General features: G+C 40.7%; 1 protein-coding gene across 2 annotated transcripts in view; it reads left to right on the top strand.

The window, feature by feature from the left end:
• acsl6 (acyl-CoA synthetase long chain family member 6) overlaps window positions 1–14,649 on the top strand; it is a 66,006-nt gene that overhangs the window by 10,242 nt on the left and 41,115 nt on the right. For both annotated transcript variants that reach the window (XM_074671895.1, XM_074671896.1), the window contains exon 2: window positions 13,831–14,051. In XM_074671895.1, coding sequence (XP_074527996.1) covers window positions 13,831–14,051 — 221 coding nt within the window. The remainder of the gene's footprint in view (window positions 1–13,830; window positions 14,052–14,649) is intronic.

A 14,649-nucleotide genomic window follows, 5' to 3' on the forward strand; every position in this document is an offset into this window, starting at 1 on the left:
GGCCGTAGAGTCTGGTGTAGAGTAGAGCGGGTTGAAAACAGCTGAGTAAATGATCCTGTTTATTTAAAGAGTCATGCAAATTTAAAGATGTAGTTTTATCTGGACTAATGATGCAAGATTTCTGCTCTCAGAGGACAGAAAGGATCAAATGTGGAACGACAGCAGTGGAAATCTGATTTACCGGAGAGAAAACACATTATCTTGGGTCCAATTTTAGCCTCTGCTTGATGATTGAAGCTGCCTTTGAGCTTTTATAGCTTCCCAGCTGGAAATTTATTGATTTATTTTTCCTCTTTGGCGAAACATAGAAAGGGACGCGATGGTGTATGTTGTTGGCTGTACAGGACGAAGGAGTTAGGAAAGGAAGGAAGTCGGTACAAAGTGGATTTACACAGATCTATTGAACTGAATCGAGTCTTTTCGCTGCACAACTTTCTGTGCCGTTTAATTTTTGAGATGACACCGCCACAGTGTTTGGATTCGTATGGAAAAGGAAACAAAGCAACAAATGAAACCCTTAGATCGGAGTTATTTCTTTGCAGAGCAAGTTGGGCAGGCTGGTCTCTTCTTCTTAGCCTCTTGGCCGGGCCTTGGACTTAGAGTGTGGCATTGTACGCCAGAAGAGGGCGACTCATATGGTTGATAAAAATCTGGTTGAATGAAAGTTTGATCTTTGGGCACTTTTGGTCTTGATTCGATAGGACAACTAGAGAGACATGGGAAATGTGGGGAAAAGAGGGTAAGGAGAGACGTGAGCAAAGGGTTGTGGTTGGTTGTTGAAACAAAGCCATATGGTCATTTCTAGTCCCACACTGCAAAAAAATGAAATGTTACCAAGTGTTTTTGTCTTATTTTCAGTAAAAAATGTATTTTTAGACATATGAGCCACATTCACTTGACCAGTCCAGAGAAGTGTCTTATTTCAAAATATTTAAAGACACAAATGAGGTCTGAATTGCTTGTAATAAATTAAACAATCTGCAAGTAGAGTAAAAAAAATGTACTTATATTAAAATATTATTCTAATCTTGACAATCACATTTTTTATACTTGATACAAGCAATTCAGACCTCATTTATGTCTTTAAATAACTTGAAATAAGACACTTTCCTGGACTGGTCAGGTGAATGTGGCTCAAATTAAGTCTAAAAATCTATTTTCTACTGAAATAAGTCAAAAACACTTGGTAAGATTTCATTTTTTTGCAGTGCACAAAACATGAAATCAATGAAAAAGATGGCGAACTGAAAGCTCCTGCGACAAAACTGTGTTTGAGTTGATTTGGCACCCCTTGTGGACAAAAATATCCTACATTTTCGCTAATTTTGTCCTGATTCACTGTAAGTGGTGTCTTCTGATCAAAGAAAACAAACTAACCTGCTCACTGAGATATCAAACTTAATACTGATATCTCTTTATGTCATATAAAAGGAAATAAGATAATCAAAAAGCATTCTCACAATCTCTGCATTGTTGTTTTTATGGCCTGAAGCTTTGTAACAGATAATTCCGACAGGAAATATTCAGAAACAGTCAGAACATTAACATGCACACAGCAGTCTGACTAAGGTCATAGCTCGATCATAAAGTTGCAGCAGGGATCTAGTCTTGTCTGCGGAAAGATGTGGAAAAGAGAATCCGACTAACGTCTCACTATGCTTAGGTGGCGCTGTGTCCTTCTTTGATACGTGAAGCTGTATGGGCATTGACTTAGTTAAAATTCACCCAAAGAGGAAGTAGCATTTTGGTTAATACAGCCAAGATAGATGCAGCTGTAGCTCTTTATGTTTTTATTTGAGTACATATCATGGTGTTTGTTGTGTTGGAGCCATATTCTGGATGAGTGCAGCGACCCCATTCACCAAGGTCATCTACTTCCTCTTCTGGCTGAATGCCTAGGCAAACCAAGACCTACTGAATCCAAATATAGTCTAATAGCAACCACATTCTCTTGGTTTGCCAATTGAGGAATGCTTAGTCTGATCCCAGTCCGACTAAGCTGTTTAGATGCATTTTAATAGTCCAATCTCGCGCCAACTAAGCTTATATTCCAGTTCCTGAACCTGCATGTACACGTATTGGTTGACAAATTTGGCTGTTAAAACACAGCACTTTGAGGTGTTCTGTCAGAGAACATGGCCTTACATCTTTGACCACAGATGGCGCTAAAAGCAACACAAACCAAAGTATCTCTTACAGCAGCTTTACAAGTGGAACAATATCACTCACTGTCAAACTTAGTGACGGAAAAGTAAACTATGGCTGTGTCTTTAAATTTTCAGTCTTGTTGCTGATGGTTCTGTTTGCCATAAAAAAGGCTTCAGGGTTCATTTCTTTTTCATAACTAGTCAAAGACTCCTGAAAGAAACTGGTTTTGCCCACAAAAGTTGTCACATTTTCCATTAGAGCCTCTGGAATCTGACGGGTCACTGGTGCTGCCATGGTGTGAGAGGTAGAGAAATAAACATTAGCGAGGATTGTGACCTTCAAATTGGACGAAGCTGACATGAAAGGCAGAGGGGTAATTGGTTTGGGAGACCTCATCTGACATCACCTTATTTTTAACATTTCTAACTGAGGTTGGGTGTAAGAGGTTGAAGATGAGGCTATCTTTCCTTCTCTGTCTTAATTCTGACATTAAACTAGGAAAAAGCCAAGCAGCAGAACAAAAAGAGCAAGAAAAAAGTCAAGCTGTTAAATGTTTGCGTCTCTCTTGGAGGCCAATTACATGTCTGGCAGGATGTGTGCCTCCTGCTGCTGTCAGAATATTTCATGGCAGTAAGATGTCAGCAACTAGCATGTCTGTGCAAACCTGCAGCCTCCAAATGAGAGCTTGTCTCTGCAGGAACAGGTGCCAAGAGTGGGTGCTCAGTTATGAGAGCAGGTTTCCATCAGGAGAGGAGTGTTTGCAGATGTTTGGATGTTGTATCCCAGAATTTTGAAAGATTTTTAAAGTGTCTTGTCCTGTGATTGCTGACACCACTCATGAAACATGGCACAACAGTTTCATTTGATGTATTTTAAGATCAACTAAATACACTTTAAATGTTTCAAAGTTAGCTTCAAAAGAAGAAGCATCATTTTGAAAACCAAATCTGAAGTTTGCTTCTTCTTTTGGGTTTCCAAAGAACTACAGACATGCCAGGAAAAAAGAGACACTTTCCCCCTAAAGGTTAAATCCAGCCCTCTGTATTCCAGCTCTACACAGCGGTGTCAGTAGGTTATGGAGTCTGTCTATATTTAGATCTGTTTGAGTGCCGTTTCCCCTCCCCTGCCTCCGTTTTCAGACACCAACTAATCCACAGCAGCTCTGTCATCCCCACAGCCTGACCACATTAGCCATTGAACACAACACAAAGCACATGCTGCCAGCTACGTCATATTTATGTAATCTGAGCTCCTGTTCACAGTATTCCCTCAGTGATGCATCCGTGAGTTTATGAGAGCAGCGTGAGTAACTGCGCTTTGATTACAAGGTCTGTTGAGCATGCAGGCCAACAAGCGGAGGAAGAATGTGAATTAAAGTTACTTTCAGTCAGAAATAAAACGAACAGTAGAAAGCTTTGAGGTTTTTTCACATTATATCAAGTATTTAGTTTAAACTTGCATTTGATCTTCAGAGTCTTTAAATCAAGCCTTGATTTTCTTTAAGAGGCATTTGGAGCAGAAAAAATATTTTGTTTTCCACCACATTTGACCATGTCATAAAGTTTTTATGAATGTCAAGACAAAAAAATAGCTGTCACGTGACTCTGAGCCATCTCCTAAAGCCAGCAGATGCCACCCTGCTCTGTTGCACGTTAACTGGGTACTCTCACGTCTTCAGATCGAGCAGAACTTCCTGTTTCGCTCAGTCTATCCTGTGGTGAATTGACGTGTCACATGGCATCTGGCAAAAATAGGACCGTTGTGTATCCGCTGCAACCTGCCGGAGCAGGGACTCAGCTGGACTGCAATGGAGTGGCTCCAGTGTGAGGCAGCACATTGAATTAAATAGAAACCTATCTGATCCAATGCTGTGACAGAGTGGAGCCAGACCGACACATCCGGTGTATCTTGGCCGTAAGAGAATAGATATCTGTCTAGGTTCAAATGCTAAGCGCTAAAACAATGTCCTCTAGCTGTGGGCTACTTGTGAATCACTCAGAGCCCTTCTGCGAAAACAACGAATGCATGTCTATGCATAAACATATGTATATGTATGTGAAAGTACAAGTTCAACACTCAGAAGGTGAGATGTTTTGAAGCTTGATTATGCAGGTCATAAAACCAGAAATGCTGACTCTACTTAACTTTCAGTGAACCTCAAACAAAGAGGTGAAGCTGAGGTGAGCCTCAGCTGTCAGCACACAGCTACATCACTTCCTCTTGTAAGTCAGCTCCGATTTCAACTCTTAGATTTGATATCTTCAAATAAGTTAGTCTTCAGGAAATTCACCCTTTGTACAATGTAAGTCAAGAAATTAACTATTTAAACCAAACTAGCTTTTGTAACAAGCTGTACACTAGGGGTGAGTATTGGCAGGAACCTCACAATACCATCACAATACTTGGGTCACGATATGATAATATCACGATGTCACAATATTGTGATATTCTACAGTTAACTATTTCATTGAAAACAACTTTTCTATTTTCTTGTGTTTGAAATAATGAAAGTCAGAAGCAATGTTTCATAAATACACCTAACTTGAAAAACACAGAGTCCATCAGGTCTGTCACTTAAACCAGTGGTCCCCACCCCCCGGGCCATGGACCGCAGTGGTGATGGCTCTAAGACTGTAAGGGAAGCTCAGCTTCCCCTAAAATGTCCCCAAAAAGTGGTGATATGTTCTGCTGTGTGTACATTTCATTGACAAAATATGAGCTAGAATCCCTTCATCCATCCTTCCTTCCCACCCTCATTTGTTCAGAATCAGCTCCTATCACAGGTAACTGGCTCCTCCTCCTTCTCATTCATTCCCGCAGCGTCTCAGCGCTTTAACACAGTCGGACACTGAGCGTCTTCTGACTTCAGAGGGGAAGTGTAGAGTGGGTTGTTCCACTGTGGAAACAGGACGGTCATTGGATAAACGCTGGGCTTTGTCCCGCCCATCGGACGCTCAGCGTCTCTGGGGGTCTATGAGGCAGTGTGCTGGCCTGGACGCTGGGCTTCTGCATGATGATTGGTTGATCTGTCTGAGGCTGAATCCCTTTTTGATTGACAGTGAAATGAGCCAGTCAGCGATCATCTGAGTTGTACATTCAGCTGTTGTGGACTGATCCGGAGAGTTTACCTTTCTTAAAAACGACGAGCGTTGTGTTTAAAGATTCTCTCTCTTTTCACCAATAAGCAGCTACAGCTACAGCTGTGGAGCTTCTCCCCCTGTCACTCACACTTACAGCCTGTCGTGGTCCCATTTAGCAGCTCCAGCTGCTAACAAGCTGACACAGAGGGTAGAATTTACGTTCAAATAAATAAACAAATTTATGATGTAGGCAAGAAAAAAATTAGCTTCCCCTCCTTGACTGACCAGCAGCCGCTACTGGTGGACCGGTACTGGTCCGTGGGTCAATTGGTACTGGGCCGCACATAAAAAATACTCATCTTACATTACATATTTTATCACAGGTCAAAGTATCACAATATATTGCTGTATCAATATTTTTTCACACCTCTACTGTAAACACGTCAAATTTTAATGTTGAAGTAGATTTTTTAACAAAGGTGTTTATGGGGAAACCCTGGGCTTTTGACGCTCGCGCCAAGTGGACACTCCAGAAACTGCATTTTTTACTGCAATCTGATATTGACATTTCTTTCTTTTTTTCAGTCAGAGATTTCCTCTTGCATTTGATACAAAAAGAGTCGCATGGAACTATGGGAATTGTTGCCTACATTGTTTAACAGTCACCGTAACTGTTGGAAATATCTTTGTCTATTTGCCTGACGAGTTTCACTAACGCCTGAGATTCATGCAGGCTTTAACAACGTAATAATTTCTATACATCCTCCTGAATCATACCAGGTGGTGATCATAGGGACAGAGATTGAAAAGCTTCACCTCCAGGTATCACATCAGTTGTTTACAGTCAGCTGAATCAGATTAAATGAGTTGTGTAACAGGTCACGTGAGTGTGTCAGAGCAGGAGAGCATGGTGTCTGTTGTTGATCTGTTTGGTTTTTTGATAGCAGTGAGGTGTGTTTGTTTTAGTCTGACATGGCTCAGATGTGCGTGTCATGTTGGCACGACACCCACATGGAAAAATAACTCATGAGTGAGTGCTGTGAAGGCTGCCTGCCTGCCTGGCTGCTGCTCTCATTGATTCCTCCATCAGAGCACTTCAGATGCAGCTGTATTGTGTTACAGAAGAGCATCAAAGGAGATGAAGGGTTTTACACCAAGTTAGCTTGAATGAAAGAGAAAGATTCACATAATCCATGTAAGGCAGTCGTATTAGCTGTAATTCTGACTGTTACAAACTCCTAATTGGGAAAGAGTGAAGCTGGCTTTCAGCGAAACACTCATAAACCTTTGCATACTGAAACGCTAACTGCTAAAACACTGATCTAATCACAATGCTGTGTTGTGACCAAGCCACATATTTATCTGGGTATCATCGCCCGACTTGGCTCATTTTCACAGAGATGTGTCAAAGTAAGAGCTGCTTTGCATTTTTCTGAAGCCTTTATTTCCTTTTATGTTGATAAGCAACTCAAGTTAATCCATCAAGACCTAATTCCTCCTATGAGAAGAATACAACATCCAAAGAGGAAGATCAGAGCTTACCTAATTAAACACATGACACTCAAAAAATGATCCAAGAAAGGATTTTCAAAATATTCAGAGGAATACATCAGCATAGACCATCATTTTTTTCTGAACTCTTACTCACTTTTAAAAATGTATGAAAATAGGTACCAAATTAAGTACTTTCATAAGCCCCATTGCCACCAAGCGGTCCAATTCGGTTCTCAGCACAGCACGCATTGTACAGCGTTGCCACTATCTCGGGACAGACCCCGAATAACCAAGACGAGACAAGTCCCACTCTTTGGGACCCTTTCGTATGGGTGCCAGACTAAATCGATCCAATCTTAGAAGGTGGAGCTACAACACTGCAGACCGTTGATTGGTTGAAAGAATCGTCATTTACCGTGCAACAGCGGCTGCATTTCCCCCGGCGGCACACAGTCTTCTCTGAAACAAAGCTTGATTGTGCTTTTTACCAAAGAGCTACATGCCAATCAGAAAGAAGACGAAATGCTGGATGTCTTCAACCGTTGCTCTTTGTTTACTGTATCACATTTTTCCTTTTTCGTTGGATTCATAAGTAGGGTACACTGTGTCGCGCTGCTATGGCTTCACACTACTATGTTACTGGTGCGCCTGTCAGCATCCCCCTACCAAGAGGAGGCACGGCTGGCTGTGGAAACGCAAACAGGACCAAGCTTAACCGAGCCAACCAAACCGTACTGGTCGAAACCGGACTGCTTGTTGGAAACGGGGCTTTAGGTACCAACCAAATTTTGTCTGTAGCACCAAGTATTGATTCACAAAACTTCAAACGGTACCATGTTTAGGTCCCTAAATGCATCCTTGTAGCTGTGAGGAAGTAGAAGAGTAGGCGATTTTCCAAACTGGACATCAACACAACATCGCAGGTTTATGCATTGAGAAATAAATATGTTTAATTGAAAAACTTTGAGCTTTTACTATCAAACAAATTAACACACACTAAAGTACCAAAAATTGGTACCATTGAGTATTATACTAGTTGCCAGGTACCGGGCATCAGCTCCCTATCGTTTCAAATGTGAGAGGTACCCATTCCTAGATGAAAACAGCCTTAGCCCAAAACAGGTCTTAAAAGCTAGAAGAGATTACCGCGGCAAAGGTAAGACAAGTTAACACGCATTCAAGTCAAAAAAGAAGATTAAAATAAAAGGACCAATTCTCTGGGTCCATTGGATAAACTTGAGTTAGAGAAACCTGAAGATGACAAAAAATCAATCACCATCATATTGTTATGTTAACAAATAGAGATTTTTAGATTTGTGCTGGTGTCAGATTGGATCAGTATTGTTACTGGCTGTTACCAAACCCAGTTATCGTATCGACACTTAAAAAGTTGGAACACTGCATCCTTAACAAAATCAGGTAGGAGTGTTTTCTCTCCTTGTCAACATCTCCAGGTGTTGGAACAATCTACTCATTATGAGTCTATATAGTCTATTATAACCTGTAACACTCGAACCAAAAGCCACTGAGCTCTTCTCTGTGCAGTTTCCATGTTTGACATCTGCTTTGAATTTTCTGTTTAAATTGGGGCGGTGAAATGTTTTGTCTCTTGAGGAGTTTCATACTCTAAAATCAGCTCTAATAGCTGTATACAAATCATCATATATGAATGATATCGGTCGTTCAAATGATCCCACAACTTAAACGTTTACCTGCCTCAGTCTATGGTCCTGGGGCCATTTACACAACAACGGTTTTAGGGTGAAATGCAAAAGTTTTGCTGCGTTTCGGCCTCGAGTTAACACGGAAACAGCGTTTCAGCCGACCTTAAATGCAAACTTTTGAAAACGGCCCCCAGAGTGGAATTTTTCTGAAACGCTACTGTCATTATCATCGCTGCTGATCACGCTTGTGCTGCTGAATCTGCTGACTGTCTTTCAACAAAATGAGCGTCTGTTGCTCCACTTCTGCTCTTAGCATTCACCAACACACCAGATGATCAACTCAACTCTACTTCGGTGGAGATCCTACAAAAGCCGCTTCTGGACAAGACAGTTAAAGCGCAAACTACAGGCAGATTTTTTACACTGCGTTTTAGTGTTTTCAGATGAAACATTTTTGTGTAAAGGGGCCCTAGACTTTCTCCTAACCTTCTCCAAAACCAGTACCTCCAATCATGACTGTCTTCTGGCCTTTCCTCCTCAATCACTGGAATAACAGTCTGCAAAATTAAAAGCAAACAAAGCAGCAACGACAAACAATAAAAGCACACAGTGTGGTGACAGTGCAAAGATCATTAGCCTGAACACCTGTCTCTACTTTTTACACAGATTTCTTAAGGAAGCAGCAGATGAAGTGAAGGATATCAAGCTCCATCACTTAGTGTTTGAGGCACATGTGTCTGATACAAGTTTGTTTAAACTGAAAGCAAGCTGCAGGTGTGTTATTTCAGCCAAATACTCTGGAGTAAGATGATTGAAGAATCTGTCAGGAAAGGTGAGAATATAAACTTTTTCCTTAAAGCAAAATGAATATTCGAGAGAAGATGTCTCTGTTTGACCCAGTGGGGAGTGAGTACAGATGATCTAGAAATGTGTGAAAACAGCAGTTGATGGGAGATTAGATGAAATCATGTGAGCATTTCAAGTCCAGCAGTTGATTTACAATCTCATTTTGCTTAAGTGGAAACAAGATGATGTGGTTAGCTGAACACGGCTGTCTGATATAACTCTGAACACACAGGGTGCAGCGAGCAGCAGAGGAAAAAGGCTCCAGCGTGATTATCTGATGTTGAGGTTGAGTCGACAAATTAATTTTTAGCGTATTTAACCATTTTACTTGCTTCATTTCTGACAATTAGTGTCTCAGTTTACATCAATTCTATCTCTGTTCCTGTTTCTGGTTTTGTTCTGAGCATCTTTCCAACTTCTTTCCCTGCTTTTACATTTAACACCACTCTACTGCCAGTTCAGCACTCAGGAAAATCCCCCAGAGTCCTCAGTCTAATCCAAATACCTGAAGCTGTGCCAGAATATGTTTTTAATTTTAATTTACAGTCATTAGTTTAACTGTCAGATGGACCCCAGCGGAGCACAGCGGGTCGTTCTGTGGACACAACAGCGCCGGATGTTTTACATCATGATTAACTCTGACACTGCTTAAAGAGCCCAACCTGTGAGGACAGAGATGTGTTTTTTGTTATTTACCATCATGATCAACATTTCCCAGCACATGAGCATCTCTAATCCCCTCGATGATCTTACTGGAACAGAGAAAAGAGGAAATATCTCACAGAGGGGTGAAAAGGGGAAGCAGATAGTCGTGGTGATGTTAGAGTAACAGTTTCAGAAATAATCAGAGGGCCTGGTCATGTTGTGGTTTTGGTTGAAGTGAAACTTAAGCTAAGCTGAATTAAGAGGATTCGAGGTGGAGTCTGAGGTGAGCAGCGTGAGGGAACTCTCTGCGAGTACAGGAAGGTGCCGTGTGTCTGCCTGGAATACAAAGAGTGCAGGTGATGAGTAATAGCTGCATTACAGTATGTCAGAGTGCTGTCATGTTGGAGCTGTAACTGGAGATGATCACTGATGTGCTGCCTGCTCACAGTCTGCTCACTGTCTGCTCACAGCTGTGGATGAGCGGTACTAGTACAGAAACAAAGATCTGACTTGAAAAAGCCTTGCTGTTTCAAAAAAGGAATAAAAAGCTAATATTTTTTCACCAAAATAAAAAAACTAGACCTGATTTTGGTGTCGGGTCAAAAAGGAGACTCTTGACTTTAGTATCCAACACCAGCTGCTATTACATCATATATACATACGTCCCGTAGACACATGCTGGGATATGAGAGTATTAAGGTAATGCAAAAATGTAAAAATATATGTGTGATGGTAAAGTCAGGTGACAAAATGTTTTGTTTTTTTGGTCAGTCTCGATTTTTAAGCTATAGTAAAAAAAAACAAGACTTTTTCTTCAAACTCTGGTATACTAAATCCCTCTCTCTCTCGCACTTTTGCATCTTTAATCGATTTTAAGAGACAAAATTAATCTTTTTTCTTGTCTTATAAGTTCAAAATGAGGGATGTTCGATACCACTTTTTATGCAGACCGATACCAGTACAAGTACTCCCTCTAGAGTACTCGTCGAAACCAAGTACCAATACCACTAGTACTTTTGATAGATAAAATTTCAATGAACAGTGACAGATCATTTTGATCAAGAGCAGCACAGTCACTCTGACATTAAGTCCAAATGAAACACAAATAACTCTTCCTGGTTCGTTCATGTTGTCTGAACAGGACCTGGTGCACATTTGCCGTGGTTTTAAACCGCAGCAATTGGCAGCAACTAGTGGCGAGGAGGACTTATCTGCTGCAGTATCTGCAGCCTTCATGAGAACTGATACCTTGAAAACAGGCTGGTATCGGTCCGATACCCAATACCCTCGCCCATTCCTGTTTAAAATGTCATTACTCTGTCTTTTTTCTCTGTAATTCCTCAGGCTAAATACACATTTTTCTCTTTAAAGTCAGCAAAAAAAGCTTTTATTCTATTAGTTATAAGAGACAGAAAGACTCTCCTTCCTCCAGCACAGACTTATTTTCTCATTCACCGTTGGACACTTCTCCATCAGATGAATCACTGAGTTTCAGTCAGTCAAAAGTAAAATGGGGCACTCCCAGACTTTGCTGATCCAGGTGGCCCATCATGGGCTCATTAAACATAGCTATGTTTAACTAAAACATAAACTTTATTATTTAAGTATTGCGCAGTTACATCTCTGTGTAAACCATTAAGTAACATAACGAGTGCTACATTTAAGTTTTGTTTTAAGTTTTGCAAAGTTTAAAAAAAAAGATTAATGCTCGACGACACAATTTAATGAATATAACAAAACAAAGCAAACTCCTGCTCAACATGTACCAGTCTAATTGCCAACGTTTTGTTTCTTGGTTGACTTCTCATTCAAAAAAGGTTACTGCAAATCTTAGAGTAAATTATGGCGCCTTCATGTTGTCTTTACTGTCTCTTTATTTACAGCATTATACAATATGTTTCCTACATTTTTTTGCTGTAGTAATTTACCAAAAAAGACAATCCCTAGTAAGTTAGTGGGTCACCATTACGGGTGCAACAATCACAATTTATGGCTGATCACCAAGCTTTAAAAAGCCTGACCTGCTGATACTGATTTTTATTTTTTAGTTATATATTTGACGGCATATACCTTCAATTTTCCAATCTTATTTTATTGAAAATCATTGAACAATAAATGTCAAACAATGAACTATTTATGCTTTTACTTAAACAACAATCAAATGTCCTGAGTTTTAGGTCTCGGAGCAAAAAGTAACAATGGCTGTCAGACCTTCCCAGAGGAATGTAAGATCAGTTTCAGACGTAATAATGGGCCGATCACCGATCCCCAAAAATAAAGGAAATCAGCACTGAACGATCCATCAGTACATGTCTAGTGAAATACTGTTTAGAAATCAGTTATAGTGCTTTTTTAAAGTAGATTTAAAAGTGTTTTTACAGCATTCAAACACAGAGGAAGATAACAGCAGGGTGAACACAGTCAAAGCTTTAACATGTCTCACATCTAGCAAAGGAAATGGTCTATCATAATTTAGGACGACACCTGGCGGGCCAATTAAATTTTAATGGGGGCCAAACCACCCCTGACCACCCCCCTAGAAACACACCTGGTAATGTAAGTTAAAAGAGGGGAGGGGAGAAAAAGATAGAGAATGGTTTAAAGGAGGTTAAAAGAAAATCAGACCTATATGTTTGGGTTTTTTTTACATAAGCATCCAACCTGAGATGTGCTCTCATCTCATAGTTCAGCTTTCTAAAACAAAGTCATGGTGAGAAAAATAGAGCTTGAACTCAAAATAACAGGTGAATAAGGAAGTTACTGTTCCCACGGCCTCAGATATTTATACCTTAACAGCTTCACTGTCTGTGGCTCAAAGACAGGAAATGAATGTGATTGGCTGTGGGCTGCAGCAGTGTCTCCACGCCATTCGCTCAGTCAGGTGGTGCTGTCTCTGACTCATATCCAGGGGGAGGGAAGGAAACCCTCTAGTGCTGCAGCCAGATCATTTATTTGTGTGTGTGTGTGTGTGTGTTTTACAGTGGCTGTGCTATAATGAGTGCAGTACGTGACGTGTGTGTGTGTTTGTGTGTTTTATCTATTTTCAAGTCCCCTCTCTGCTACAGTGCCGTGGCGTGGATGACTTATTTAGAGCTGCTGCTACAGTCAGAGGAGGAAAGCGGGGACGGACCCATGGTTCACCTTTCTGAAGTGTGACTAATGTGTTTCAAGTCTCAGGATGTGAAAAGGGGGCAGGAAGGTGAAATGTATGCATGAAACATTTTATCTCCAACAGACCCGTTTCAGTGGTTGAACCACAGCCTTGAGAAATTTGTAGGAGGGTCTGGTTTCATACGTTTGTTTGCTCACATGCACACGTCTCTACTCTTTTTTTCATCTGTGAAACTCTAAAAGGAAGCTTTTGATTTTAATCACTGTTTTTTTTTAATCTAATATGTGTTGACTTACTTTTTAATGGTGAAAACATGTTTAACTCGCTATTTGTACCATTTCTCTCATTATACTGTACAAAGCTTGAATAATGTGTATTAGGGGAAGATGTTTGCTGATTGTGGGGCCTTTTTTTCTACACGCAGATGAAGTGGGATCTGCTTTTTTCCAGTCTCTAACTTAATGTTTCTGAACTCTGATTGGAAAGGATTACTTGATGTGGCTCAAAAACAAACCATTAAAACATAATTTATATGTATAAACTTTAAAACTATGGTACCAGAATGAAAATGCTGTGATCTGATATTTCCTTTTATTTTTTGAATTAGTTTTTAAATCACTCCTGATCAAATTAATGATAAATATGACCAAGATTTGCCCAAAACTTGTTTTAAAATCCAATAATCCCCTACATGTGTTTGAAGAGTTAAAAAACACTACTTCTTGAGATATGCTCTTTCTGAATTGTGTCACATTAATCAGCTCTGTCACTGAAAAAACTTTACTGTACTTCCTTCAAAATCACAAGTTAAGGCCTGTCCTTTGTGTCTTCCGCCCTGCAGAGCTCAGTTCCACCCTGATGGAGAAGATGCAGGCCCAGGAGATGATGAGCGGCCTGAGGATACCTGAGATGGACGAGCTCGGTCAGTTCTTCCGCTCCCTGCCGACCTCCACGCTAGTGGGCATCGGTGCACTGACCGCCGTGCTGGCGTACTGGTTAGCCACCAGACCACGGCCCATCAAACCTCCCTGCAGCCTGCTGCACCAGTCTGAGGAGGTGCCGGTAAGACAGAGCGCGCTCACAAACACATAGAAGGGTTTCACACCAGCAAGGGTCTGGGACCAGTTCCATTCTGGATTGTTCTGTCTTGCAATTCAACCCCGTTCATACCAGTTTAAGTGGAATTAAAGTGGGAATTACCTCAACTTCTTGCTCATTTTATCAAAGCAGAATAACAAGAACATCAATGCTGTCACGTTTTTTGGGGTTCGTGACCCTTTTTCTTCTCATGTCTGAACACACCAGCTGGTCCAAAACTAGGTTTAGGAACCAGAACTGAGGTGAAAGCCCTCAAAGAGACTCATCAGATCTGTTCATGTCCTGAAAGTTTTTCCTTTTTTTTTTTACTCTGTGCAAACATGAACTGTGTTACCTTTGAGGTCAGACCAGCTGTGGGTATAAATAATAAATGCTGAGACACTCACTTCAGTCACTTTAAATTGTTATCATGCACTCACAGCATTAACTTAGGGAGCAAGAAGAAGAGAGTTGTTTTGTCTTCTTTTTATCTGCCCTGGGTGTCACCTGGTAGACTACAAAAACTCTTCCCAAATCATTTACAGACTATGACTTCTACAAGATAAACAGTTTAACTAAAAAT

This window comes from Halichoeres trimaculatus, unplaced genomic scaffold, assembly GCF_033239565.1.
Source record: "Halichoeres trimaculatus isolate MK-OKI-2021-1 unplaced genomic scaffold, fHalTri1.1 fHalTri1_scaffold_6, whole genome shotgun sequence".
Taxonomy (NCBI): domain Eukaryota; kingdom Metazoa; phylum Chordata; class Actinopteri; order Labriformes; family Labridae; genus Halichoeres; species Halichoeres trimaculatus.